General features: G+C 37.1%; 1 protein-coding gene across 4 annotated transcripts in view; it reads right to left on the bottom strand.

Annotated features, from left to right (window-relative positions):
- Positions 1–5,322, bottom strand: part of Sorcs1 (sortilin related VPS10 domain containing receptor 1) — a 475,560-nt gene extending 470,238 nt beyond the window's left edge. For all 4 annotated transcript variants that reach the window (XM_071610693.1, XM_027930015.3, XM_027930019.2 and 1 more), the window contains exon 1: positions 4,765–5,322. In XM_071610693.1, the coding sequence (XP_071466794.1) occupies positions 4,765–5,322 (558 nt within the window). The remainder of the gene's footprint in view (positions 1–4,764) is intronic.
- Between the last annotated feature and the right edge of the window lie 20,759 nt (positions 5,323–26,081).

The following is a 26,081-nucleotide window of genomic DNA, read 5'->3' as shown; positions in this document are numbered from 1 at the left end:
AACATGAAGAGGTCATGCAAAAAACCTATAAACTGTGTTGTGCTGAAAATCTATGTGCCCAGATCTACATGAAAACCTTCTTAGATCCAAAAGTTCTCAATTTTCCATAAACAGATATGTACATGAACTGTGAGAAAAGGAAAATCATGTGAAATGAAAAGTTTGCTCACTCACAGGTCAAAAATGTAGGTCATTATATTATTTCTCCATCCTCAACACTCCCAGTACAATCACTTAAATTTCACAGGTACCCAATACCTTACAGGTTGAACAAAGTATTAAATTAATTTTAACATGTAAGGGAATTTAGTGGTGTTCTAGTCTCTTACTGTCATTTCACAGAGGATAAAAATGTTGACACAAAATTTTAACGTGCTTTAACTATATACACAATTTTTGTATACAGTCAGGAATATAATCCAAGGTTTGTAATTTCCAGTGAAGAACACTTTCTTCACCTAAAAAAAAGTACCATTTATTGAGCACTTACTATACACAAGGCATTTCCCTTACCATATCTGATGTCAAAGCTTCAGGAAAAGCCTACTGAAGACAAACTTCATTGCAGATGAAGAGACTGAGGCTCAAAGAATTTAAGTGTCTTGATAATGGCAAGGAGAGTCAAGGTTTGAACCCAAGTCTGTTTGTTTCCCATACTACTACCTCCAGTGTAACCTCACATTAGATTTCATTAAAAGCATAAAATATCAGTCAGAGAAGGAATTGTGTGGGCTTGCTAAAGAAAGCTAAAAATCTTTTTATCATTTTGCTTAAAAAACAAAAAGTTGGGTCAAAACAAACAGCCTACCAAAATACATAATTAAATCAAGCGTGTGATTCCAAACTCATCTATAAGATCAGATTTGTCATTATTTATTCCTGCAGAAAAACATCTGAAAGCTGAGTGATCACAGGTTACCCTCATCAAATCACCAGAGGCAGACTGCATGTCTTAGAAAGATGAAGAGGTGGGCAGAAGAGAGAAAACCAGATCACTACCTGAGGTAAAGAGCACCACGCGGCAGGCACATATTGAAATCCTTGCTTTTCTACAAGGAGACAAAGCTTCCAGCCAAGAGCACATCCTCCCCACCATCAGAAATCAAGTCAAAAGAGGATGACTTTTCTGAAAGGTCTGAGTTTTTCTGTCCTGCTTTAAAGTCTACAGGACAAGTCATCCTATAGGGTTTTAGAGTTGAATAAACCTGAGTGCCAGTCCCGCTCTTCCCCTGAACTGCTGATTCCTCTTAGCAACTCATGTAGCCTTCCAGAGCCTCAGCTTCCTCCTCCATGTAATGGGAACAAGAATACCTACTCATGACGTTTTCATGAAAATTAAGTGAGATGATAAATGCCAGGCATCGACCTGGCCCCTCCTTGGCACTCTGTTTACTAAAGTTGGATGGTAAATGTCAAGTGCCAGGGCAATTAAAGGCAAAGAGATCCATGAAAACCAGCCAAATCACCATGTCCTTTGATAAATGCAGCATTAAAGATATCATAATGCCAACACATAAATCAAGTAAAAGCTTCTTCTAACAAATCTTTTAACACTATTGCCAGTGAGAAAGAGGGGGAGTGGTGAATTGAAATATTCAAATTAACTCCAGCATAAAAATATGAAGAAGAGATATTAATGCTCATTACCTACTTACTACCTACCAAGTATTTTTTAAAAATTTGTAAGTGTAGCACTTTGAAATCCCAGGGAAATAAGGAATAAACATATACACCATCATGCACACACATATAGACAAATATATTTTTAAAACTCTAAGGATTACTATATAAATTTAGATCAGGGCACAGCATGCCTGGGATGAGTAGGGTAGGAACAATATGTTCTTCCTTACGCACCAAGCTCATGACAAATGATTCATACCCAGCACCTTTCATGCCAGAAGATCCCCCCAGGTGTTCCACCAACTCTAGCAACGGTTTCCATCAAGCAAGAAGACTGCAGTATAGAGGAATCACATCCCACCCACAGATGAGGCAAAACAGTCATGTCTTTACACAACCGCACAAGTCCAATGGCTGAGGGGGCAGAAGAGAGAGGGAAGTAGGTGAGTGAACAATCTAGAATCCCTCACCAGTTTGACAGGCAGCCTATAATTACCATACATTTGTACCTTGAACACAGGTGTTATTGTAATCAGAGGCTCTTCTTAGCGTTGTTTTTTTTTTTTTTTAGTTAAAGGTGAGACAGTGTTAGAGGATCGATTTCCTGTGTCCCTGAATGGATTTATAAAAAGATGGGAGCCCCCAATTTTGCCCTTGGGTTTAAGTTATTGGACTTTCATTCTGGGGGGATGTGAGAGAATTCCGAATAAGTGTAAGGGGTATTCTTGGTAATTAATTTGATAGTCACTGCCCCCACTTTAAAGATGAGGTGTTCCATGCCCAGAGCACAACAGACTTGTAATGGTCAAGCCACAAATACACAACATTAGAACTCTATAGTCTCTGCTCTTTTTTTTTTTTTCAAAAAGTTGCCAGAAAAGTTTCTTTCTGCCTTCTTTCCCTTTAAAAGCATTTTAATCTTTGTGTCTCCTATGAGTTTGGTCCAGAAAAGTAGTACTAGCTTTATTTTGGAGATCCTGGATAAAAACTGTTTCTCTTCTCCAATATCTGCATGCATACATTAAATATAAAAAATAACAATTGTGTGCAATGAGCAGGGAAGGGACAGGAGAGGAGAGGGGTGATATCATCCAGAATAAAAGACTTCAGAGGGTAGAAATCTCATCTCATTAGTTAACAGGATTGGACTGTTCAAACCTTAAACACTCACCACCTTGATTGTTTTCCACATTACCTCAGACTTGCCTGCATATTTTAAGCCTTGACCCTAATAAGCCATACTGGACTTATAAGCACCATTTATTAAAAAAAATATTAAGGGCTGGCAGTGCTTTCTGCCATTTCTTAAGTGGAGGTTAAAATTTGCCAAAGATATATTCTCCTTTTCTTACTCTTTCCAAGATCTTTCAAGACAGAAACTAAAGTAGAGGTCTAGTGGGTAAGTGATTTTTTACAGCTCGAATTACATTAAAAGCCAAAAATATCTTGAGTCCAAAGTTTTGTTTTTTTTTTACTTCTTAATACAACATGATCTAACATGTCTGATGTGTTTAAAATCTCCCCCTAACGCCAGAGCTGTGCATTCATCACTTAAAGAAGGTGAAAGTTATTCCATCAGTCTAAGAAAATTCAAGTTCAAATTGCAGAATTAATTTTTTTGGCCATGATATGAAAGACATGATAGTTAAGGTACAGGATGAGGGCAAGGGTGTTCAGGTTTGAAAGGAAAGAATTTCATCTTCAATTATTTGATTAAACCACTCCTAAGAACCATATAAAAACCATAGCCTCTGTCTCGAAGGCTGCATTGTAGGGAAATTCTGCTGGTACTCTCAGGACAGAGACATCAATTCAAAATACTTTGTATCCCGATTTGCCTTAGTACAAGGAATCTGTGATGATGGATCATATTTTAAAATGCTCACAACTCTAATTAAAAACCGGACAATGAGCACAATAGACAAAAGTGGCAGTCGACAGGGGAAATTTCTGGCTTTTAAACCCCCACAGAAAACATTTCCAAAGGTTGTAGTTTGCATAGACTGTGCACCTTACAACCTCTACAACCCCAATGACCTGACTGAAGCTGAAACCTGGATTTTTTTTTTTTTTCATTTTATGTCTTTGATTTTTAGATTCTTCTTGTCTATTCATGGCAGCTCAAAGAACTTTCCATACTTTTAAATTGTTTTGGTCAAAGCTAGTTCTTTGGTATTTCAGCTCATTGAAGTTTTTGGGTTCAGTTGAAACTGTAATAGCCCCCTCAGAATGCAAATACACAGGGTTTTCAAAAAATCTAAAACCTTCCCTGACATGACCATGCCATTGTACCCCCGAGTCCTCTGGAATCCCCTCCTGGAATCCAGCAATCGTTTTCCTGCCTTCATAACAGAAATGGCAAGTCTTTATTTGTGCTCCTCACTAGAGGAGGTCAGACACTGGGGGAGAACAGGGAGCTGTTGTCACTGGCATATATCTGATCTTCCTGAGACTGATCATGCCAGAGAACAACCACTCTTTCATGAGCTGGAAAGCCCCAGCTCTCAAAACACACTTGCTAGTGCTGTTAGAAGATGCTGGAGAGTTCCTGCCCTGAAACTTGCATCCACTCGGTCCCCCAAACAGAGAATCCAATAAAGGGCACCTTATATTCCCCTGCAGTTCCCCCATCCTGTGAAGAAGGGGTTAGGAGTGCCACATAAAAATAAAATAAAAGCCCCCATATATAAGTCTTCTTGATCAGACTTGAGCCCGTCCATAAGTCTAGCAAGTAAAAGGAAAGTCACAGTCACTTGAGGCACTGTCCATTTGTCTGGAAATTTAACCCTTTCATGCCTACACTGAGTACTTTAACCCCCTTGTCGGCCTGATCTTCATTCTACACACCTATACCACCAAAAAGAGAAAAAAAGAAAAAGAAAACACTAGTAAATAGGGATTTGCTGCTCAGTTGGAATCTTCCTTTGGGATGTGGAGAGGGCTCCGATGATTTGGGTAGGAGAGGGAGGTGGAGGTTAGCCTCATAGTAGGTTATATTAACTCCTGAGGGAGGAGGGCAGAGAAGACTTCAGTTTGCAGGATCTCACAAGACCCATTTCCCCCAATTCTCCATCAGATCAAACAGTGGACTTTAACCCTTTCCATCTTTCACTCCTTTGCCCCCAGTCCCCATCTACTCACGCTGCTGTTGTGGCCGGACCAATGGACCATGGCTTGGTTGTGTGCGGAGTCTCCTGTCAGTGCAAACGTGGTGCTGGTCAGTCTCAGCTCCTCCATTCGGAAGCGGGTGGCTTTGTCCAGGTCCCGCTCCGGAGTCCCAAGCTCTGGCTGCCCTCCATCCCTCAGTACTCCCCGGGGGCTCCTACTGGAGCCCTCTACCCTTTCTGCCTTCTCCTGAACCGCTCCACTTCGTCTCCTTCGGCTGGAGCGTGCGGCAACCGACACCGACGCCCCGGTGCCCCGGGCCCGCTCCAGGGATAGCGCTCGGTCCCCGGGGGCCACTGCAAACAGGGGGCGCACAAGAAGCGGCAGGGGCGTGGCAGGAGCCCTGCCTGACGGTCCTTGGTGGAAAAAGCCCCCTGGGGTCGTGGTCCAGCGTCCAGCCGAGTTGGGGTGCGGTGGGGGGCAGCAAGAACCGCTGCTGCAGGCGCCCGGGGCGCAGAGGACCAAAAGCCCCGCTCCGGCGAGAAGCGCACTCAGCCGGGCTGCGGAGCTGCCGCCGGCGCCAACTTTTCCCATCGCGGGAGCAGAGAGGAGCGGAGAAGAGGTCCCAGACCGAAGGAGGCGGCGCGGGGCTCTCCGCTGGCGGCGGCGGGGGCAGGTGCTCAAGACCCCAACTCCATCCAAGTTGGGCCGCGGTGGGGCGGGTAGAGGAGGCGCCGGGCAGGTGGCGGCCGCTCGCCGGGGCTGGGCTTGTGCCGAGCGCGGGTTCGGACCGAGCGAGCCGCCGCCACGCGGGGGTGGAGCTGCACTGAAGTCACAGGCGGAGCGGGCGCTGGCGCGCTGGCGGGCGACGCGGGAGGGAGGGCTGGCGCTGCCGGGGCTCCGGGCTCCGCGTCCCGCCGCCTAGCTGCGCTGCGCACCCGGGCTGCGGGCACTGGATGCACCGCCGCGACCCTCCCTGCGGCCTCACAGGCGCCGCCGCCTCCGGCTTTGCGCCCCCGCGGTCTCTGGTCTCGGGTCCCAGTGAAGAGCTCGCGCACCCTTCCCGTGGGGGCGGCCGGCCCAAGGCTCCCAGGCTATCGCTGTATGGAGGGTTAATTTATTTATTTATTTTTCCTGTTTTACCGTTTCTATCAGTCTCTGCTGCTGTTTCCCTTTTCCTCTTTTTCTGATGTTCTCCAGTTTAGGAGGTAGATGGGTGGGCTCTTCCTCTTTGCCTTTCTTGTTCTCGGAGGGTTGGCGCATCTCAACCTTTCTCTGAGCAGAGCCTGGGTCCCAGCAGCCTGGGGGAGATCCCGGAAAGGCAGCAGCAGAGAGTGATGTAATTAAATGATCTCGCGGACGTGTGTGTGTGTGTGTGTGTGTGTGTGTGTGTGTGTGTGTATTTAGGGGATTTTCCATCGATTATTACGCTTAGATTCCTTTCCTGATCTCCTAAATCACTGTATTTGAACCCAATCTTTTTGCCTACAAACATATTGGAGAACACTTTTCTAAACCAAGGTTCCACTTGGAGTTTTGTAGGCATAATAACATTTTGGCTTCACTAAGGGACTGGAAACTCACTGAAGACAGGAATACCAATTGTGAACAACTTGGACAAAAAGACCTGTTCAGTTTGTTTGCCATTTTATCCTCAATGCTTGGCACAGTGCCCTACATGATAGGAAACCATCAATTCAATAAATACGCATTGTGAGTCTATAATGTATTTGTATATGAAATAAATACAGGAAAGGGGGCATGGTGCTATATTTACCCTCTGTCCTTTGGTGCCTAGCTCAGTGTCACCAACACAAGACTTGAGATCTCCATTAGCAAGTCTATTCTGAACACTCTTACTAGGTTGCTGTGAGATCTCAGAGAAGTCACAATCTCTGAGTTTGCCCCCTTTAAAATAAACTGGTTGCATTAGATGACCTTTAAAATCCCTTCCACTCCTAAAATTCTGCAATTGTATTATTATAATATCAACCCAACTCAGTTCCCCTGCTACTGTTTAAAGTTTAGATGGTAAACTTTTGAGTTCTGGGTTTGCAGTGAGACCAACTTGGAAGTAATGTAGAGTGGTACTGACCCTTGGATTTATTAAACCCTTTCTAATGCTGCCCAAGAGGAACTTCTAAGATATCGAGTTAATCCAGAGAGGTGTTTAAAAAATTATTTAAGTCACTGTTCTTATGACCAATGCAAGAAAAGTGCAAATACAAAGAGGAAGTCTTCTTTGCCATTATGTTAGAGTACACAGCAGGACAGAAGAATATATTCTTGTCATTAAAGGACTCCATGGGCTGTTCTCCCCAAAACACCTTTCACTGCACAAGTATGGATCCTCCAGAAACATTGTTTGGCAGAATGTTCTCCTCGAGCTGGAGGAGAACAGGGCCAGAAGTCCTTTTTCCTCTCCAAATTGCAAGTGCTCTTTGTCAAAACCCAGGGTGCTCATTTTCCTCCCCTCAAGAAGGTTTTCAGAGCTTTACAGGATCATTTGCTTAATGTCTTCTTTCTATGCCCCGGTAACCTCCTTTCTAGTCTGGATAAGTGTGTGGGAATCCCTCCAAGAAAGGAAAAGCAGATTAAAGAATCAGAACCCAATAAATTCCCATCCAAATTCAGGACTGGAAAAAGCAAAAATGGAAAAGAATAAATAAGTGGATTCATATTTTCTGGCCTTAGTTTTTTTTCTTCCCATACCAAAATCTGTATTATTTTAAGTATTAAAATGAAAATTCTTCTGAAGAAAATTGGTACAAGCAGAGTGGATTTTTCCTTCCCAGAGCATAGAACTATCATCTTTCCAAATACGGCCATTATAATAAGTCCTGTAATTCAAAGCATTTACAGTCCATTTGCTGGTACTTTGTAGACATTTTTAATGTCTGATTTTAATTATCTGTTTGAGAAAAAAAGTTTCAAAAATATAGATAAAATTGGCTTCAAGAAATATTGTGGGTGCTTGTGTGTCATTTTTTCCCCTTTGACTTGTATTAATAAGTAGAAAGGACAAGTGCCAGTAATATCCTAAATTATTTCCATCTAACTAAGACCCTAAGTATTAGGCTAGTCATGGTGAAAGGTCTATTTCAATGTGTTTTTAATCCAACAACCTACTAAGTAGGGTTTATCAGTATAATGCAATCAGAATGGATCATTTATTAGGAAAATAGTTGATATAAAAGGCCAGTAGAGTTCATACACTGATAATTCTCACAAGTCTCCACATTATGCATATGAAAAATCTACCATTGCTTTGTCTAGATCTTCGCCATTTCACATCTGGACTAGCTAGACCAACAACCCCTTTACTGCCTGCCCAACTTCACAATTGCTCTGTACCATCCTATTTCTCCAGTAGTTATCTCCAAAGCACCACAAGTTGACCTATTCATTTGCAGGAAGAAAAGAATACAACTTGGTGATACATTTAATTTTAATGAAAAAATTAAAACTTAGCCTCCCCAATCATCAATTACTGGATAATCAAAACAGTTTAGATACTTTACCCTACAGTGAAGAAAAGGTAGTCTTTCAAAATTATAAAATATAATTTCTCATCACTGCTTGACACCCTTAATCAATTTAATATTGAAAACAGAATACTATCCACACTCCTTAGCATGGCCATCAGCTACCCTTTTCTCAATACCATTTGGCAGTTCTCTCTCCCTCATTCATATACTCCACTCATCCAGAGTTGACCTTTCCTCCAATGTGCCTAGAATTTTTTTAACTTGTAACTTTGCACATGTTGTTCCAACTGCCGGGAATTCCCACCACCACCTTCACTTCCCACGATTGATTTCTCTTTAAGATTTTTACTTCAAATATGCATCCAGGGGGACTTTACCTGATGCCCCTACCCAAAGAAGATATCCCCTTCTCATTTTCTGTATCAGTCTCTTACTGGATCATTCTTAGCATATGTTACAGTCTTCTACCATTTTATTTTGACTTTTTTTTTCCTAATAATCACTAAAAACACTAATATGAATAATGACCACATCTTCCTTATAGATCAGCTCTTTTTCTAATGTCTCCCTCATGATCTGGTCCATTCATAAATAAATAATGGCTGGCTGGCACTTGTGTAACAAGACTACCTGCAATAATTCTTAATAGCTAACACTTTGTAAATCAGATATGTACTCTGTGAGAAACTGTGCTAAGGATTTTAAAGTACCAACTCAAGTGGGCTTTTTATTTAAGTTTATCTCAGTATTATCATTTCCCCACTTTACAGATGTTGTTGTGCAGTTATCGAGAATCACACTAGAGGTTAGTGCAAAGTCAAGGCTTCTACATAGGCATCCTTATTCCTGAGAGGCACATAACTTTATGCAGTGTTCTTTTTACTTCAACTCCAACTAATGACAGATAATACTTATTGGAGACTTACTGTGTGCCAGACACTCTAGTACTTTTAATCATTCTTAGTAAGGATAAGCAAGCAATTTTGGAAACAAGTGATCAAGTTTGTTTGGGAAGGGAGAACATGTATACTCTATTTCCATTTGCTTTTATTTGATGTATGTGGTGGAGTCATTTTAAAGAGAGCAGAATAGTCACTACTCTCATAATCTCACTGCAGGAGCTACAAGTTAATTCTTTTACTGGATTTCCTTCTTTCCCTTTTCCTACATTTCTCCATTTCTTATGGATACCTTGGCTGCACTTGCACTAAATCACATTATATGCCTCATAATTAGAACAATGTCTTTTAATAGCTTTCAAAATACTTGGCTCTCCTTGGATACCATTGAGACAAGGTGTCTTGCTTTTTAGATCATTTTCATGAAGAATCGCAGAAAGATAACCAGAGAGAATAATAGGCAGGTTATTCTCATCAGCTGCCAAGGAAATTTGGGATTTTCAAAACTGCCCCTAAAAATACATTCAAATATCAACAAATACTGATCTAGGTCTGAATCCAGTCATCGTACCTTTATCATATATCTAAATTAAGTGGCTTTAGCAGAAAGATTTAAGCCTTCTCATCTGTAAAAATAAGGCTAAAATTATCTACCTGACTTTCATGAATGTAATGAAAATCAACTCAACTTTGTACACCTTGCAAATAACAATACTGTCTTGTATTTATGAGAATTCTATCTCATTAGACCTCTAAACTGTTTTTGTTTTTCTCCTAGTTTAATAAATCTTGCAGCAGCTCCAAAAGGTAGGTAGGGGGCAGTTTTTGCCTGCATCTTACAGAATAAAAAGACATTTATCCAAGGTCATAGAGTTAGAGACAAAACTTAGAATAGAATTCTGATATTCTTTTTCCTTCATTTAGTCCTATTCTGTCTCCAATATGTATATGTATGTATATATGTATACATAGGTATATATATATATATATATGTGTGTATGTATTAAAATCCCACACTATTTATACTTGGCTATTACATTTTGTTCACACAGACATTTCAGGTTTCAAAGGATGTTTTTATAATTAAGTAGGAAAAGAAAAGCATGAATTATTATCAGTGTCATTTTGTGAACTCATATATGCAGATATACTTTACCACTTAAATATTCATACTTAATGTAAAACAAATAAAATGTGCACTATAACTAAGTCAGTTTATTTAGAGATGACATTATTAGGCTTTTAAAAATAAACCTTTACTCTCAAATCTAAGAATTCATTAATTAACTTCTTTATTGTCTTAAAATGATCTGAAAACTGTAGAAAATTACTTTTATAATCACTTTCTCCTGACTTCCTCAGCCTGAAAGTCCAACAGGAAAAGGCTTCGATGTAGTAAATCACAAAACCAACTCTAACACTTTTTCTAACCCAACTTCCTTAAAAGTACAAATAGGAACGTATAAACTCACATACCCAAAATTGGGGCTACATTTCCTTTGGTTTCTTTGGGAAAACTGACTGGAAGAGCAGAGATAGAAGAAACAAGAAGCAACTCCCAAAGTTCTTTAGGGGCCAATAATAGGATAACCCAAAGCTTCCATCTCACAAGAAGTCATAGGTTATCTTTGCCTCCTTTACAAAGTTCTAATCCAAAGATGAGTAGTGTTATTACTGCTGCCAAACACAGAAGATTTCTGAGTCATAATAATCCAGCAGGATAGCGCTCTATAAAATGCCCAGTAGCTATTGAAGAAGATGATTTGGGGGACTTTGCACAAGAGTATCTTGCAAAGGAAAAAAAGAAAAAGAAAGAAATCAAAGAATCAAAAGCACAGTCAGGCAGACATGAGCTATGTTGTGGTGCTTACCATTTCTGTGTTTAATCTTGTTAAAAAGCAGGTGTTCTCCAGTCCTCCGGTCTAGATATTGCCAACAGCCTGCTCTCTCTGGTGATGTCACAGAGATACACCAAAGAAAGGAAAGGTGATTGAAGGCATGAAGTTTACTGTGTCTGTCTGCCTCTGGTGCTTGGAATCACTACAGTGTGGGCTTATAATTCTAAACTTTGAAATGAAAATTATACCTTTAAATCCCAATTGGATGTCACTAACTAGTTGTACATTATCATTTGACTTTCAGAATGCCTGATGTCTAATATGTAAAATGGAAGTTGAACCAATTCCTTGTGTCAGGGTGCTTCATATGTCACAGAGTAAACAGTCAATGCTGTTAGTCATTGTTTTTTTTTTTAAATGTTTATTTTTTAGGTGTAGATGGACACACAATGCCTTTATTTTTTTTATGTGGTGCTGAGAATCGAACCTGGGTCCTGCCAGTGCTAGGCGAGCGCTCTACCGCTTAGCCACAATCCCAGCCCTCAGTATTATTTTTTTTATTGGTTGTTCAAAACATTACAAAGCTCTTGACATATCATATTTCATACATTTGATTCAAGTGGGTTTCGAACTCCCAATTTTACCCCAAATACAGATTGCAGAATCACATCGGTTACACATCCACATTTTTACATAATGCCCTATTAGTAACTGTTGTATTCTGCTACCTTTCCTATCCTCTACTATCTCCCCTCCCCTCCCCTCCCATCTTCTCTCTCTACCCCATCTACTGTAATTCATTTCTCTCCTTGTTTATTTTCCCATTCCCATCACAACCTCTTATATGTAATGTTGTATAACCATGCGGGTCTCCCTCCATTACCATGCAATTTCCCTTTTCTCTCCCTTTCCCTCCCACCTCATGTATCTGTTTAATGTTAATCTTTTCTTCCTGCTCTTCCTCCCTGCTTTGTTCTTAGTTGCTCTCATTATATCAAAGAAGACATTTGGTATTTGTTTTTTAGGGATTGACTAGCTTCACTAAGCATAATCTGCTCTAGTGCCATCCATTTCCCTGCAAATTCCATGATTTTGTCATTTTTTAGTGCTGTATAATACTCCATTGTGTATAAATGCCACATTTTTTTATCCATTCATCTATTGAAGGGCATCTGGGTTTGTTCCACAGTCTAGCAATTGTGAATTGTGCTGCTATGAACATTGATGTAGCAGTATCCCTGTAGTACACTCTTTTAAGGTCTTCAGGGAATAGTCAGAGAAGGGCAATAGCTGGGTCAAATGATGGTTCCATTCCCAGCTTTCCCAGGAATCTCCATACTGCTTTCCAAATTGGCTGCACCAGTTTGCAGTCCCACCAGCAATGTACAAGAGTACCCTTTTCCCCACATCCTCTCCAGCACTTGTTGTTTGACTTCATAATGGCTGCCAATCTTACTGGAGTGAGATGGTATCTTAGGGTGGTTTTGATTTGCATTTCTCTGACTGCTAGTGATGGTGAGCATTTTTTCATGTACTTGTTGATTGATTGTATGTCCTCCTCTGAGAAGTGTCTGTTCAGGTCTTTGGCCCATTTGTTGATTGGGTTATTTGTTTTCTTATTGTTTAATTTTTTGAGTTCTTTGTATACTCTGGATATTAGGGCTCTATCTGAAGTGTGAGGAGTAAAAATTTGTTCCCATGATGTAGGCTTCCTATTTACCTCTCTTATTGTTTCTCTTGCTGAGAAAAAACTTTTCAGTTTAAGTAAGTCCCATTTGTTGATTCTTGTTATTAACTTTTGTGCTATGGGTGTCCTATTAATGAATTTGGAGCCCGACCCCACAATATGTAGATCGGAGCCAACGGTCCTCGTAAGCAAGCAGGGGTGGCCATCCTCATATCGAATAAAATCAACTTCAAGACTAAGTTAATCAAAAGGGATAAGGAAGGACATTATATACTGTTAAAAGGAACCATTCACCAACAAGACATAACAATTATCAATATTTATGCACCAAATAATGGTGCTGCGATGTTCGTAAAACAAATTCTCCTCAAGTTCAAGAATCAAATAGACCACAACACAATAATTATGGGTGACTTCAACACACCTCTCTCACCATTTGACAGATCCTCCAAACAAAAGTTGAATAAGGAAACTATAGAACTCAATATCACAATCAACAACCTAGACTTAACTGACATATATAGAATATATCAACCATCATCAAGTGGATATACTTTTTTCTCAGCAGCACATGGATCCTTCTCAAAAATAGACCATATATTATGCCATAGGGCAACCCTCAGTAAATATACAGGGTTAGAGATAATCCCATGCATTTTATCTGATCATAATGGAATGAAACTGGAAATCAATGATAAAAGAAGGAAGGAAAAATCCTACATCACATGGAAAATGAACAATATGTTACTGAATGATCAATGGGTTACAGAAGACATAAAGGAGGAAATCAAAAAATTCTTAGAGATAAATGTTAGTCATTGTTAAAGTCACTTCACACTTCAAACACCAACTCCAATTTAATACTCAACATGTTTCTCTAGATAGAAGACCAGGAGATAAAATCCATTTAAGTTTTTCAGAATCAGTTTATTTTCTTCTAAAAGAAAACCGTATGTAAAGACTCCCCTACTCTGGAGATATCAAGAGTAGAGAACAGGTGTTGAAACTCAGAAGTTTTGTTTTTGGAAATCAATTGAAAAGATGGGTTAAACTACTGCATTCTTTTTCTTCTCATCTAGTCTTTTGTGTGAGCTGAAGTACAGCAAGTCTGCATCGTACAAACTTCTAGGAGGTCAACAGTAGATTGGGCAATAAAATAAGCCTTTGAGTATGTAGTTGAACTATTATCTGTAGCTTGAAAAATGAGCTACAGAAAAAGTCAAAGAAAACCTTTTAATATGTCATGTGGTAAATGTGCAATTTATCACATGGGGATATTATAGAGTCTGAAGTCATGAATGAGTTCAGCCAAACTCACGAGTGTAGATCCATGATAGTTTGCCACAGAAAACTGTTGTCATAATGTGCTCAGCTATGCTCAGCTGCTCATTTACCTTTGTCAGGAATGCCTATGTGAGTCATATTGTTATGTGAGGTCAACTCATTTTCTCTAGATTTTTGCCCACTTACTTATTTAGATTTAAATCTACTTTTATGTCCTTGATATCTTCTGAATGTGGATTTAACCCTGAATTCATGGTCTCCCAGAACCTACCAACCCCTCTTTGTAGGTTAATTCTTGGTCCTGATCTACCATGTCCTGTGATATCATCCCCTAGATCCTGGCATGATATGAAGCAACACTGGGAATTTATTCATGGAATTTTAAAGGTTCTCATTTTGTAATGTATAGTGCTTAGTAGATAAAGAGCTCTCTTTTCTATATTCTCTGGGGTCTTGGTGTCTATTCTGATATTGCACTTCTATTATTCTAACCATCTGTCTCACTCATCCAGCTCCTCAGTTAGACTCTAACTTCTGTAGGTTAGGGTGTCATGTCAGATATCTATGGCTTAGCCTCAGTTCATAATCAATGCATGCACAGAGAAGACATTCTGAAGGTGTTTGTTGAATGAGTGAATGACAAGGCTAATGTTCTCATATCTTTGATAGCCTTTCTTAATATGGTCAGATATTCAGCACTAGGATGAATCATAGCCGCCCACCACAGATGTCACATAAAGCTAAATTTATACCTAAGGGAAAAGTTGAATCAATGAATAAAGCAACTTAAGGCAAACCCTCATTAACTGAAATTGTTCCAACTTATTGCTATCAGCTGAAGTTTGTTGAGAGAATGCAGCCCAATAACATGGACAGTGCTTGTTAGCATTTACAAAATGTTTCAAAAATTGCATTGAAATTAAACCTACAACCATGAAAATGTGAAGATCTTAAATGAAATATTTGCTCAGTGATTTTATTTTTCACACGTGCACATGTATACACACACACGTACACTCACAATGGATATGTTAATTTACTTAACTTTTAGTAACCATTGAACTATGTATATGAAAGCATCATGTAGTATATCTTAAATATATACAGTAAAAGGCCCAAGAAAGAAGTTCTTCATATGTACATAATTCAATTTGTCAATTACTTCGAATGGTTTCTTTATGGCTAATGCTTATTACTTTCAGCTTAGGAAATCTTTTCCTAAAGCTTGTTCATGAAAGTATCTTTTTTTCTAGAAGTGTATTCTTATACTTATGTCTGCAGTCCATCTGGAATTGCTTTTTCTGTACATGGAAGGAGGTTGAAGATACACCTTTAATCAGATAGATACCAGCTAACCCAGCACTTACAAACCACCCTCTTCCCACTGTATGGCCACGGCATGTTTATTGTAAATCAGATGACTATGTGTGTCTGTTTCTGAATTTTCTCTACTTATTAACTGATCAGCTTAACAAATAGTTCTTTTTCTTTAATTTTTAAATTTGTTTTAATTAATTATACATGACAGTAGAATGCATTTATGTATTTTGTTATATCATACATATATGTAATTTCTCATTTTTCTGAGTGTACATGTTGCAGAATCATATTGGTCATTCATTCACATATATACATGCAGTAATAATGTCAGTTTCATTCTACTATCTTTCCTATCCCCTCATCTCCTCCCGTTCCCTCCCATCACTTCCCTCTACCTAATCTAAGGTAACACTATTCTTCCATAGTGCCCCCGCCTTATTGTGAATTATTATCCACATATTAGAGAAAACATTCAGCCTTTCATTTTGTGAGATTGGCATATTTCACTTAGCATGATATTCTCCGACTCCAACCATTTACTGGCAAATGCCATAATTTTACTCTGTATAGCAGCTCAATTCACAATAGCTAGACTATGGAACCAACCTAGGTGTCCCTCAATAGATGAATGGATAAAGAAAATGGGGTATATATACTCAATGGAATATTACTCAGCTTTAAAGAAGAGTAAACAAACACTTCTTAATTATCATAGAATTACAATAAATCTTGAAACCTGATGTGAAGTGCTCTACTTAGTTTGTCTAGACTGTTTATAATCATCTTGTCAATTTCTGAAAATTCTGAAAATGCTGAACTTGTTAAATGGAATTTCGCTGTATCTATATATCAATTAGAACAAAATTAACATTTAAAAATATTGCATCCTCCTATCTATAAATGTATTATTCCTCTGCATTTATTTGTATCTTTAAGTTCTATTAGCCATATCTACTAGTTTCCAATGTACAAACCCTGAATGTATTTCAATAAATTAACTCCTCCATATTTGAGGTATTTCAAAGCATTGTGATTATTATCTCTTTATCTTAATTTTCAATTTTTTTGCTAATATCTGAAAACTATTAATTTTTCCATTTATTTTTGTATTTAGTCACTTTAGTTGTATTTATTAATTCTAATGACTTCTCAATTCTTTTAGAATTTATATTTATGTAATGATATCCTGTGAAAATTAAAATTCTGTTTCTTTTTTGAAAAAAAATATATACCATTGATTATTGTTGTCTAGGAAAAAGCATCTGATGTATTTTGAATTAAAATAGTGACAATGTACAATCTGGTATGGTGGCAGTGGGCTCACATAATCAGGGAAAATATCTCATTATTTCATTATGAAGTATGTTGCTCACTGGGAATCTTTTTTTAAATGACCATAATATGAACTATTTTTATTTTATTCTTAATTTGCTGACTATTTAGAAAAACATGAAGCAGTTCTGAATTTAATTTTATATTTTTTCTGCATCTTTGAGATGGTCACTTTTTTGTATTCTATTAATATTGCTTATTGAATATTAAGGTTGCATTCCTGAAACAAATTCCACTTTTAACAAGACTATGATTCTATTACATTGGTGAATTTGATCTTCTTACATTTTGTTAGGATCTTTGCAAGTATAATCATGAGATAGCTTGTTTTTAATTTTCTTTTGTGTAGTATCTTCACCAGATTCTGAAATCAAGGTAATGTGGCTTCATAAAACAATTTTGTAACTTTCTCTATTGTGAAGGAGTTTCTATAATATTGGTAATATTTTTTCCTTCTTCAGAGGAAGTAATCATTGAAGTATCCTAGATGTGGATTTTACTTTATTTATTTATTTACATAAACAATTCTTTAATATGTATCAATGTATTGAATGAAATGTATTTCCATTTCTTTTTTATTCATTTTGACAACATATTTTTTAAATACTTGGTCCATTACATCTGAAATATTATCTGATATTATTGCAGCCAATTCTAGATTTCTTTTCATTAATGATTGCGTATTTTTAAAAATATTTCATTCAAAACATTTCGATACCATTTTGTTTCTTATAAAGATTATATATACATCATGGCTTGGTCCCATTTAGAAATTTTTCCTTATAATTGTTATATTTAGACTATTTACATTCATTATAATTATTAATGCATTAAGGATTAAGTCTGGCATATAATGTTTTGTTTTCTATTTGTATTTGCTATTTTTTCATTTCCCTCTCTTTTCCTTCACTTTGTGGGTTACTTGAACACTTTTTGAAGTTTCTTTACTTTTCTTTTATGGTATTTGGTGTATTTCTTTGTAATCATTTTAGTGGTTCCTTTAGATGTTGCATTATCTATGCATATGTTATTTCAGTCTATTGGTATTATCTGGTGCAAGCCATACTGGGTAAATGTTAGAAATAACAACTTCTTTAATGTCTCTTTATCATCCCCAATTTACAATACAATTCTTCTAAATATGTCCTCTACATACATTTATACCTCATTAGACAGTGTGATAACTATTCCTTCCATTGTCAACCATTATTTAAAATGCAGAAGGAGAAGGAAATTCTATTGTGTTTAAAAATTTTTATGTGTGACACTCTCTCTGGATTCCAAGGTTCTTAGGGGGGACCTGTTGTCATTTTTCTCTTATTAATTATGTACATTATCTCTCACACCACGTTCAAGAATGTTTCCCACACTAAAAAATAAAAAGCACTGTTAATTACAAACCATTAGCAATGATATAAAAAATACTTAGGAATAAACAATTACCAAGATAAAAGACATATATTTTATAAAACATGGATGAAAGAAATTAAAAGACAGAAACAAATGGGAGGGGGGATGGAAATTCCCATGTTTATGAATTCAAAGAGTTAATGCCATTAAAATGCCCGAACTACCTAAAGGAATGTACAGATTCAATGCAATCTTTATCAAAGTCCCAAAGGCTTTTTTAAATTTTTTCAGAAAGGGAAGAATTATAAAATTTAGAAGGAAACACAGCGAACATTGAATAGTCAAAACATTCTTGAGAAAGAACAAAGTTGAAAATGTTAATTGTTTGGTTTTTAAATATATTACAAATATGCAACAATTAAAATAGTCTAGCCCTGGCATAAAGCCAGACATGTAGATCAGTGGAACTGAATAGAGAGCCCAGAAATCAATCCACACACATGTGGTTCACTGATTTTTCACAAAGATGCGAAAAAGAAGACAAACAAAAAAAAAAACCACTGTGATGAAAAAATAATCTCTCAATAAATGGGACGGGGAAAAGTGGTTGGCCACATACAAAAGAATTATAGCAGACCCTTGTCTTATACTACCCACAATAACCAATTTAAAATGGATTAAAGACTTAAACATAGGGCCTTAAACTGTAAAATTCCTAAAAGAAAACAGAGAAAAAGCCTTATGACATTGATCTGATTTTTTTATATATGACACTAAAAGCTCAAATTAGGTGAGTGGGAACTTTGAAGCTTCTGCATGGCAAAGGAAGTAATCAATAGAGAGAAAAGGCAACCTACAAAATGGGAGAAAATATTTGCAAACCACATATGTGTTAAGGGGTTAATGCTCAAAATGTATATTACTCCTAAACTCAATAACAAAATAAAATAAAGTAACTTGGCTTAAACATGGGCAAAAGACTTGAATAAACAAGTCTTTGAAGACAATAATATAAAGGATCACCTGGTATTTGAAAAGATTATCCACATCACAAATCATCAGGGACATACAAATCAAAATCAAAAAGTAACACCAACTCATACCTGTTGGGATGACTGTTAGGTAAAAACAAGCATAAGAAAGTGTTGGAAATAAAATGGAAAGTTTGGAATATAAAATGTTGTTGACGCTATGGGAAACAACAGGGAGGTTCCCCTGACACTTAGAAATAGAACTACCATATGACCCAGCAATCCCACTTATGGGTATTTATCTAGAACAATTGGAATCAGGATCTGGAAGAGATATTTACATTCTCATGGTTAGTTTAGCATTATTCACAATCACTAAGACATGGAGACAACCTAAATGTCCACTGAAGGGTGAATGGATAAATAAAATGTGATTCATACATATAATGAACTACTGATTCAGCTTTAAAAAAGAAGGACATCTTGCCATATGTGACAATGTGGGTAAGCCTTAAAAACACTAAGTGAAATAAGCCAGTCACAGAAATACACTGCATTAGCTCACATGTGTGTGGTACTTAGGACAATCAAACCCAGAAAATTAGAAAGCAAAATGGTGGTTCCCATGGACTCAGAAAAGGAAAGAGTAGGGGTTTGCTCCTCAATAAGTTTAAATTAACTTCATTTTGCAAGATGAATATATTTTAGAGATCTGCTCTAGAATTGTGCCTATCTCTAACAATATTATATTATACTTTTAAAATTTATTAAAAGTATAGGTCCCATGTTAAGTGTTCCTTCTGTAAAGAAAAAAAAAAGAAACAGCAGAAAATAATTTTTAAAAATATTTTAAGTGATTTAGGTTTTTAGAAGTTTGAATATAATGGATGTATTTTCATTTATTCCTTTCAGATTTTTCTCAGTCCTTGAGCCTTTAGTTTGCAACCATTATTTCTTTGTATTTTTCAGTCCTTCTTTGTTTTTCCTCTTGTTCTGTAATTCTGATGATTCAAATAGTTGGCTGCTGTAGTTCCCCAGGTCCCTGAAGGTGCTCAATTTTTTCGGACCCCTTATTCTCTTGTTCAGATGGAGTCATTTCAGCTGCTTCTCTTACGGGTTTCTGTTTTTTCCTCTGTCCTCTCTGTTCTTTTCTTGAATTCATCCACTGAGCTGTGTTTTAGTTATTGCAATTTTTAGTTCTAAAATTCATCCACTGAGCTGTGTTTTCATTATTGCAATTTTTAGTTCTAAAATTTCCATTTGTGTCTTCTTTGTGAGATGGTTTTATCAGTGAATTATAGGTATATATCACATTGAGGATCATTTTGACATAATCACACATGTGTGGAATATAGTTTGCTCCATTTCAGTCCTCAGTACTTCCCTTTTCTCCCTTCCCCTCTCCTCCTGTACCCCTTCTTCTAGTCTACTGGTCTTCCTTCTATTTATTGTTTGTTTGTTTTTAATCATTGCTTTATAGATAGCCATAAAGGTGGAGTTCACTGTGGTGTATTCATGTACCTACATAGTATGATTTTGTCAATTTCATTCTACAGTTCTTCAGCTTGGTCTTGTTCCTCCTTCTTCCCCCTCAATCCCCTTCCTCTATTACCACTGATCTCACTTCTATTTTCATTGCTTCTCCCCTGACATTTCTCCCTCCTGCCCGCCCTTGTTTTGCTCCAGCTTCCACATATAACATAAAACATTCTACCCTTAATTTTCCAAGTCTGGCTTATTTCACTGAGCACAATGTTCTCAGTTCCATTGATTTACCAACAGATGCCATAATCTCATTCTGCTTATGGCAGAGGAAGACTTGATTGTGTACATATGCCATATTTTATACCTATTCATCTATTGGTGGGCACCTGGGCTGGTTCAATAACTTGGCTATTGTGAATCGTGCTGCTATAAACACTGGTGTGCCTGTATCACTATAACATGTTGCTTTTATTTTGGCTAAATAACTAGAAGTGAGATAGTTGTGTCAAACAGCGGTTCTATTCCTAGTCTTTTGAGGAATCTCCACACTGTTTTCTGTAGTAAGTGTACTAATCTTCAGTACCAATGACAATGTATGGGTATACCTTTTCCACCTTTCCCACCACATTCTCACCAGCATTTACAATGAATATTTGATGAGTGCCATTCTAACTGGAGTGAAATGAAATCTCAATGTACTTTTGATTTGTATTTCCCTGATTGCTAGGAATGTTGAACATTTTTTTCATATATTTTCTGGCCATTTCTTCTTTTGAGAAATGTCTGTTTAGTTCTTTGGGTTCATTTCTGAGTTCTTTAAATATTCTAGATAGTAATCCCCATCAGAGGAGCACCAGGAAAAGTTTTTCTCTGATTCTTTAGGCTCTCTTTTCATACTGTTGTTTCCTTTGCTGTGCATAAACTTTTTAATTTGATGTTGTCCCACTTATTGATTCTTGGTTTTATTTCTTGAGCTTTAAGGGTCTTGTTAAGGAGGTCAGTGCCTGCACCAACATGTTAGAGTTTCAACCTGTTTTCTTCTAGCAGTTGAAAAGTTTCTGGTCTAATTCCTAGGTCTTTGATACACTTTGAGTTGACTTTAGTACAGGGTGAGAGATAGGGATCTAGTTTCATTTTCTGTATATGGATATCCCAGCATCATTTGTTAAAAGACTACCTTTTCTCCAATGTAGATATGTTTTTCCCATCTTTTTCATGTATCAGATGACTGTATTTATGTGAGTTTGTCTCTGTGTCTCCTATTATATTCTGTTTTGATGCCAATACAATCTTGATTTTGCTACTGTAGCTCTGGCATATAATTTAAGATCAGATGTTGTGATGCCTCCAGTGTTGCTCTTCTTGATCAGCATTGCTTTGGCTATTCTGGGTCTTTTTTTTTTCTTCCACATGAATTTTAGTCTTCCAATATTCCAATAACAAATCTTTTGAGAAACAAAATCAACAACATTATCCCATTCACAATAACCTCAAAAAGTAAAATACTCACAAAAATATCTAACCAAGGAGGCGAAAACTCTCCACAGTGAAAATTATAGAGCACTGAACAAATAAATTGAAGAAGACTTATAGAAGATGGAAAGATATCCTATGTTCTTGGATAGGCAGAAATAATATTGCCAAAATTGCCATATTACCAAAAGCATGATATAGATTTAATTCAATCTCCATTAAAATATCAATGACATTCTTCAGAGAACTGGAAAAATCACTCCTAAAATTCACTTGTTGTTGGTATCCTCTGTTTTCTGGTTGTACCTTCCTACTGGTCAAGATTTCTGTTATTACATTTGTTCTTAATTGTTCATTGATGTACTTTTTGATGGCTGCTTTAGACTGTCAGGTACTTCTAAACTTTATATACCTTGATGTGAGCATCTATTGCTTATCTTTTTTCATTGAAATTGAGGTCTTACTGATTCTTGGAATGACTATAGATTCTTGATTGAAACTTGGGGGATGTGGCATATGATCTTATGAGAATCTGAGTCATATTTAAACCTTCTGTTTTAGCTTAATCTTTCTAACAGGAGGAGGGCATTGCCTCATTACTGCCAGATGAACAGAATTTCCATGTGCCCATGTGCCTCTTTGGCATCCATATGATCCATCTGATAATGCTGGGTGGTATGGGATCTTTGGCTCTCCACTAAGCCTGTACTAATGCTTTCCTGGTTGGGAGAAGAGTATTGCTCCCTACATAGCTTTTGGTAATTCCTGAGTGAGGGTGGCCCTGTTACCACCAGACAGTGGTGAAAGCCCCAACTCCACTAAACTCCTCTAGTTCAGGACCCCCATGTGGTCTCCACTCTAGAGAGAAGAGTTTCTCATTACTGCCTGATAGGGATTAAAATCCTGCCTCATCCACTATCTTCTCTAACACTGTAAATTGGCTTCCACTCTTTTGGTGGTGAGCTTTGCATCCCATGGTCCAGCCTGACAAATGTGCAAGTTTAGGCTCCCTACTGAGCCTTTGCTGGGTTCAGTGGAAGCAAGGCCTCTTTGTGGCTTGAGCAATGAAATTAGTAAATAAAAAAAATGTGTGCTTTTTTTTAGTTGAGAAATTCCATAATTTATTTTTATTTGTTCTAATTAATCATACATAATAGAGTGCATTTTGACATATCATACATAAATGAAGTGTAACTTCTCATTCTTCTGGTTGTGCATGATATAAAATTACACAAGTCATGTAATCATATAATGCATAGGGCGTAATAATGTCTGATTAATTCTACTATTCATCCTACCCCCATATACCCTTCTTTCCCTTCATGCCCCCCTGTTTAATCCAAAGTACCTCTATTCGTCCCTAGGCACCGCCCTCCCCATTGTGAATTAGCATCCACGTATCAGAGAAAACATTTGGCCTTTGGGTTTTTGGTATTGGCTTATTGTGCTTAGCATGATATTCTTCAGTTCCATCCATTTACTAGCAAATGCCATAATTTCATACTTCTCTAAAGCTGAGTAATATTTTATATATATATAATTAAATTATATTAAATTAATATAATTAATATAAAAGATGAATAAATATTATATATATATATATATATATATATATATATATATATATATATATATATTTCTTTATCCATTCATCCTTTCAAGGGCTCCTAGGTTGGTTCCATAGTTTAGCTACTGTGAATTGAGCTGCTATAAACATTGATGTGGCCACATTACTATAGTATGATGATTTTAAGTCCTTTGGATATAAGCCAAAGAATGAGATAACTGGGTCAAATGATGGTTCCATTACAAGTTTTCTGAGGAATCTCCATACTGCTTTCCATAATGGTTGCACCAATTTACAGTCCCACTAGCAATGTATGAGCGTACTTCTCCCCTCACATCCTTGCCAACATTTATTGTTGCTTGTATTCTTGATAAATGCCATTTTGACTGTAGTTTTGATTTGCATTACTCTAATTGCTAGAGATGTGAACATTTTTTCATGTATTTATTGATTGATTGCATGTCTTCTGTGAAGTGTGTTCAGTTCCTTAGCCTATTTATTGATTGGGTTATTTGTTTTTTTGGTGTTAAGTTTTTTGGGTTCTTTGTATATCCTGGAGATTAATGCATCTTTCCTAGTACTGGATAGAAATAACTGACTTTTGTTAGGACTTTTTCTTGTATGGGTCTGCTAGCATTTCTAAGTTGCCATTTTTTTTCAACTCCAAATCTGTAATATATGATGCCCAAAGAAAACCAGGAACTCACTACCACATCATTCTCTAGGCTCCAAGTTCTCCAGCTTGTGCATGTCCTAATTCTTGCCTTTAAAATACTTTTTATGTTTGTCTAATACATAAGGCATAGGGGTCTTAAGTGCCCTACTTGCCCTCATAAATACAAAATATATTTCTAAACCATCTTCTCAGAAACTTTAGTATTTAGTCTTTTATGTGATTTGCCATTATTGCATAGTACTATGTAAGAAATCATTAAATCATTAGCTTAGAGCAAAAATTATAAGCAACAATATTCCTTTACTCTTAGTCATTCACTAGTAAGTTGCCTGGTGATTGGCTGATTTTTGCTGAATCTACATGGCCTGGCTAATAGAGGCAGTTTGTTTACATCAATGATCTACATGTCTGTCCTCCCTCTTGGGTCCTAGGACCAAGCTATCTGAAGTATGGTGATAACTAAAGAATCAGAGAGCAAGTCCAGCTGTGAAATTATATTTCAAGTCTGTGTCTTAGATGTTCCCATCTCATTGACCTAAGCAAGTTGCATGACTGAGTTCAAATTCAAGGATGTAAGAAGCTCACTCTATCTTCCACAATACCACTGCAAGTTACATGAGTAGTGTAAAGAATAGTACCAGAGTAGAAGTTCATGGTGACAAGATCTTAATTTGTTCTTTATGCTTTATTTCACCATTTTTCCAGTTTAGAAAATTATTGGCCAGTATTTTGAAAAATGTTGCTTCTGAAATGTTTCGTCTTTTTCTCTTTCTGGACTACTATTAGAAGTGTGTCACAAGTGTTATTCTCTTTTCTGTATTTTCATGCTTTTTTCTCTGTGAGCATTAATTTGATTACATCATCCTGATATAGTATCCAGCTAAACAATACTGCTTCTCCTGTTATACCTTTCTATTGAATTATTAGAATCAAAATTATATTTTTGCTGTTGTAGAATTTACAATTGATTATTTATTATGGCTTAGAAGATACTTCAGTTTTTATCCATCTTTTATATCAATTATATTAATTTTAATAATTTTAGAGTGCTTATCCATGTTCATTATAAATGATCTGTGTGTCTGCTTCTCTTCTCCCCCCCCTCTCTCTCAGTTAGATTTAATTTCTTACATGCTTTCTACTTTTGTTTTTGTCCAAGACAAAATGCACGTACTAGGAGGCTTTGGATGATATTGTCTTTATCATAATTGCACACATATGCCCTCTGGATGTGCTGGATGGTTGATAGAGTACAAGGACTTCATGTGGGTAAGATTTGCCCTGAGAGTTTGTTAAACCTGCTCTATGTCAGTTTGGCCCTTACTACGTGGATATAGTAGTATAGTCTCAACCATGAAAAGAACTGCCCCACCTCAATGGGACTTGAACTCCAACTATTTCTTTCCCCATAACTGGATGGTACTTGGAATCCCCGTGTAGTTCAGCTCTTTCATCTCAGCAGCTGCTCCTTCCTGTTGCTTTTCTTGAAGTTTTATCCTACTCTGTGCAAATCTTCAATTGCAAACAACTCAAGGAAAAACTTATGAATATTTTTACTTTGTGCATTTTCTTCATGATCTGAAATATGTGCCCTTCAAGTCTTACCTGCTTTTCTATTTGCTGAACTCGAGCTCCTGTCTCTTTGGCCCAATGTGTCTGCTACTTTTTATTAGGAAAATATTTCCCCAAACAGGAATTGACAAATGGACTCAGGAATAAAACCCTGGGAATATGGAACTCAATTCATTGTGCAAAGTGTAGCCCCTGGAGTCCTCTATGCATAGTTTATTTCCAAAGCCTTTTAAACAGTTATTTTATGTTATTGCCTAAGTTTTATAGTTGTTCTCAACAGGGGATTAATCTGATTCAAGCTATTACATCTTGGCTATTACCAGAAGTCCAGAATATTGCAATGCTCTTTTGTTTTCATGTATCTACTGACCCTTTTAAGCACCTCACTGGATTTTAGTCATTGCCAACAGG

The sequence above is a fragment of the Marmota flaviventris genome, chromosome 4, assembly GCF_047511675.1.
Source record: "Marmota flaviventris isolate mMarFla1 chromosome 4, mMarFla1.hap1, whole genome shotgun sequence".
Classification (NCBI taxonomy): Eukaryota; Metazoa; Chordata; class Mammalia; order Rodentia; family Sciuridae; genus Marmota; species Marmota flaviventris.
The sequence above is the reverse complement of the archived record's forward strand: the minus strand, read 5'-3'. Positions and strand labels throughout refer to the sequence as shown.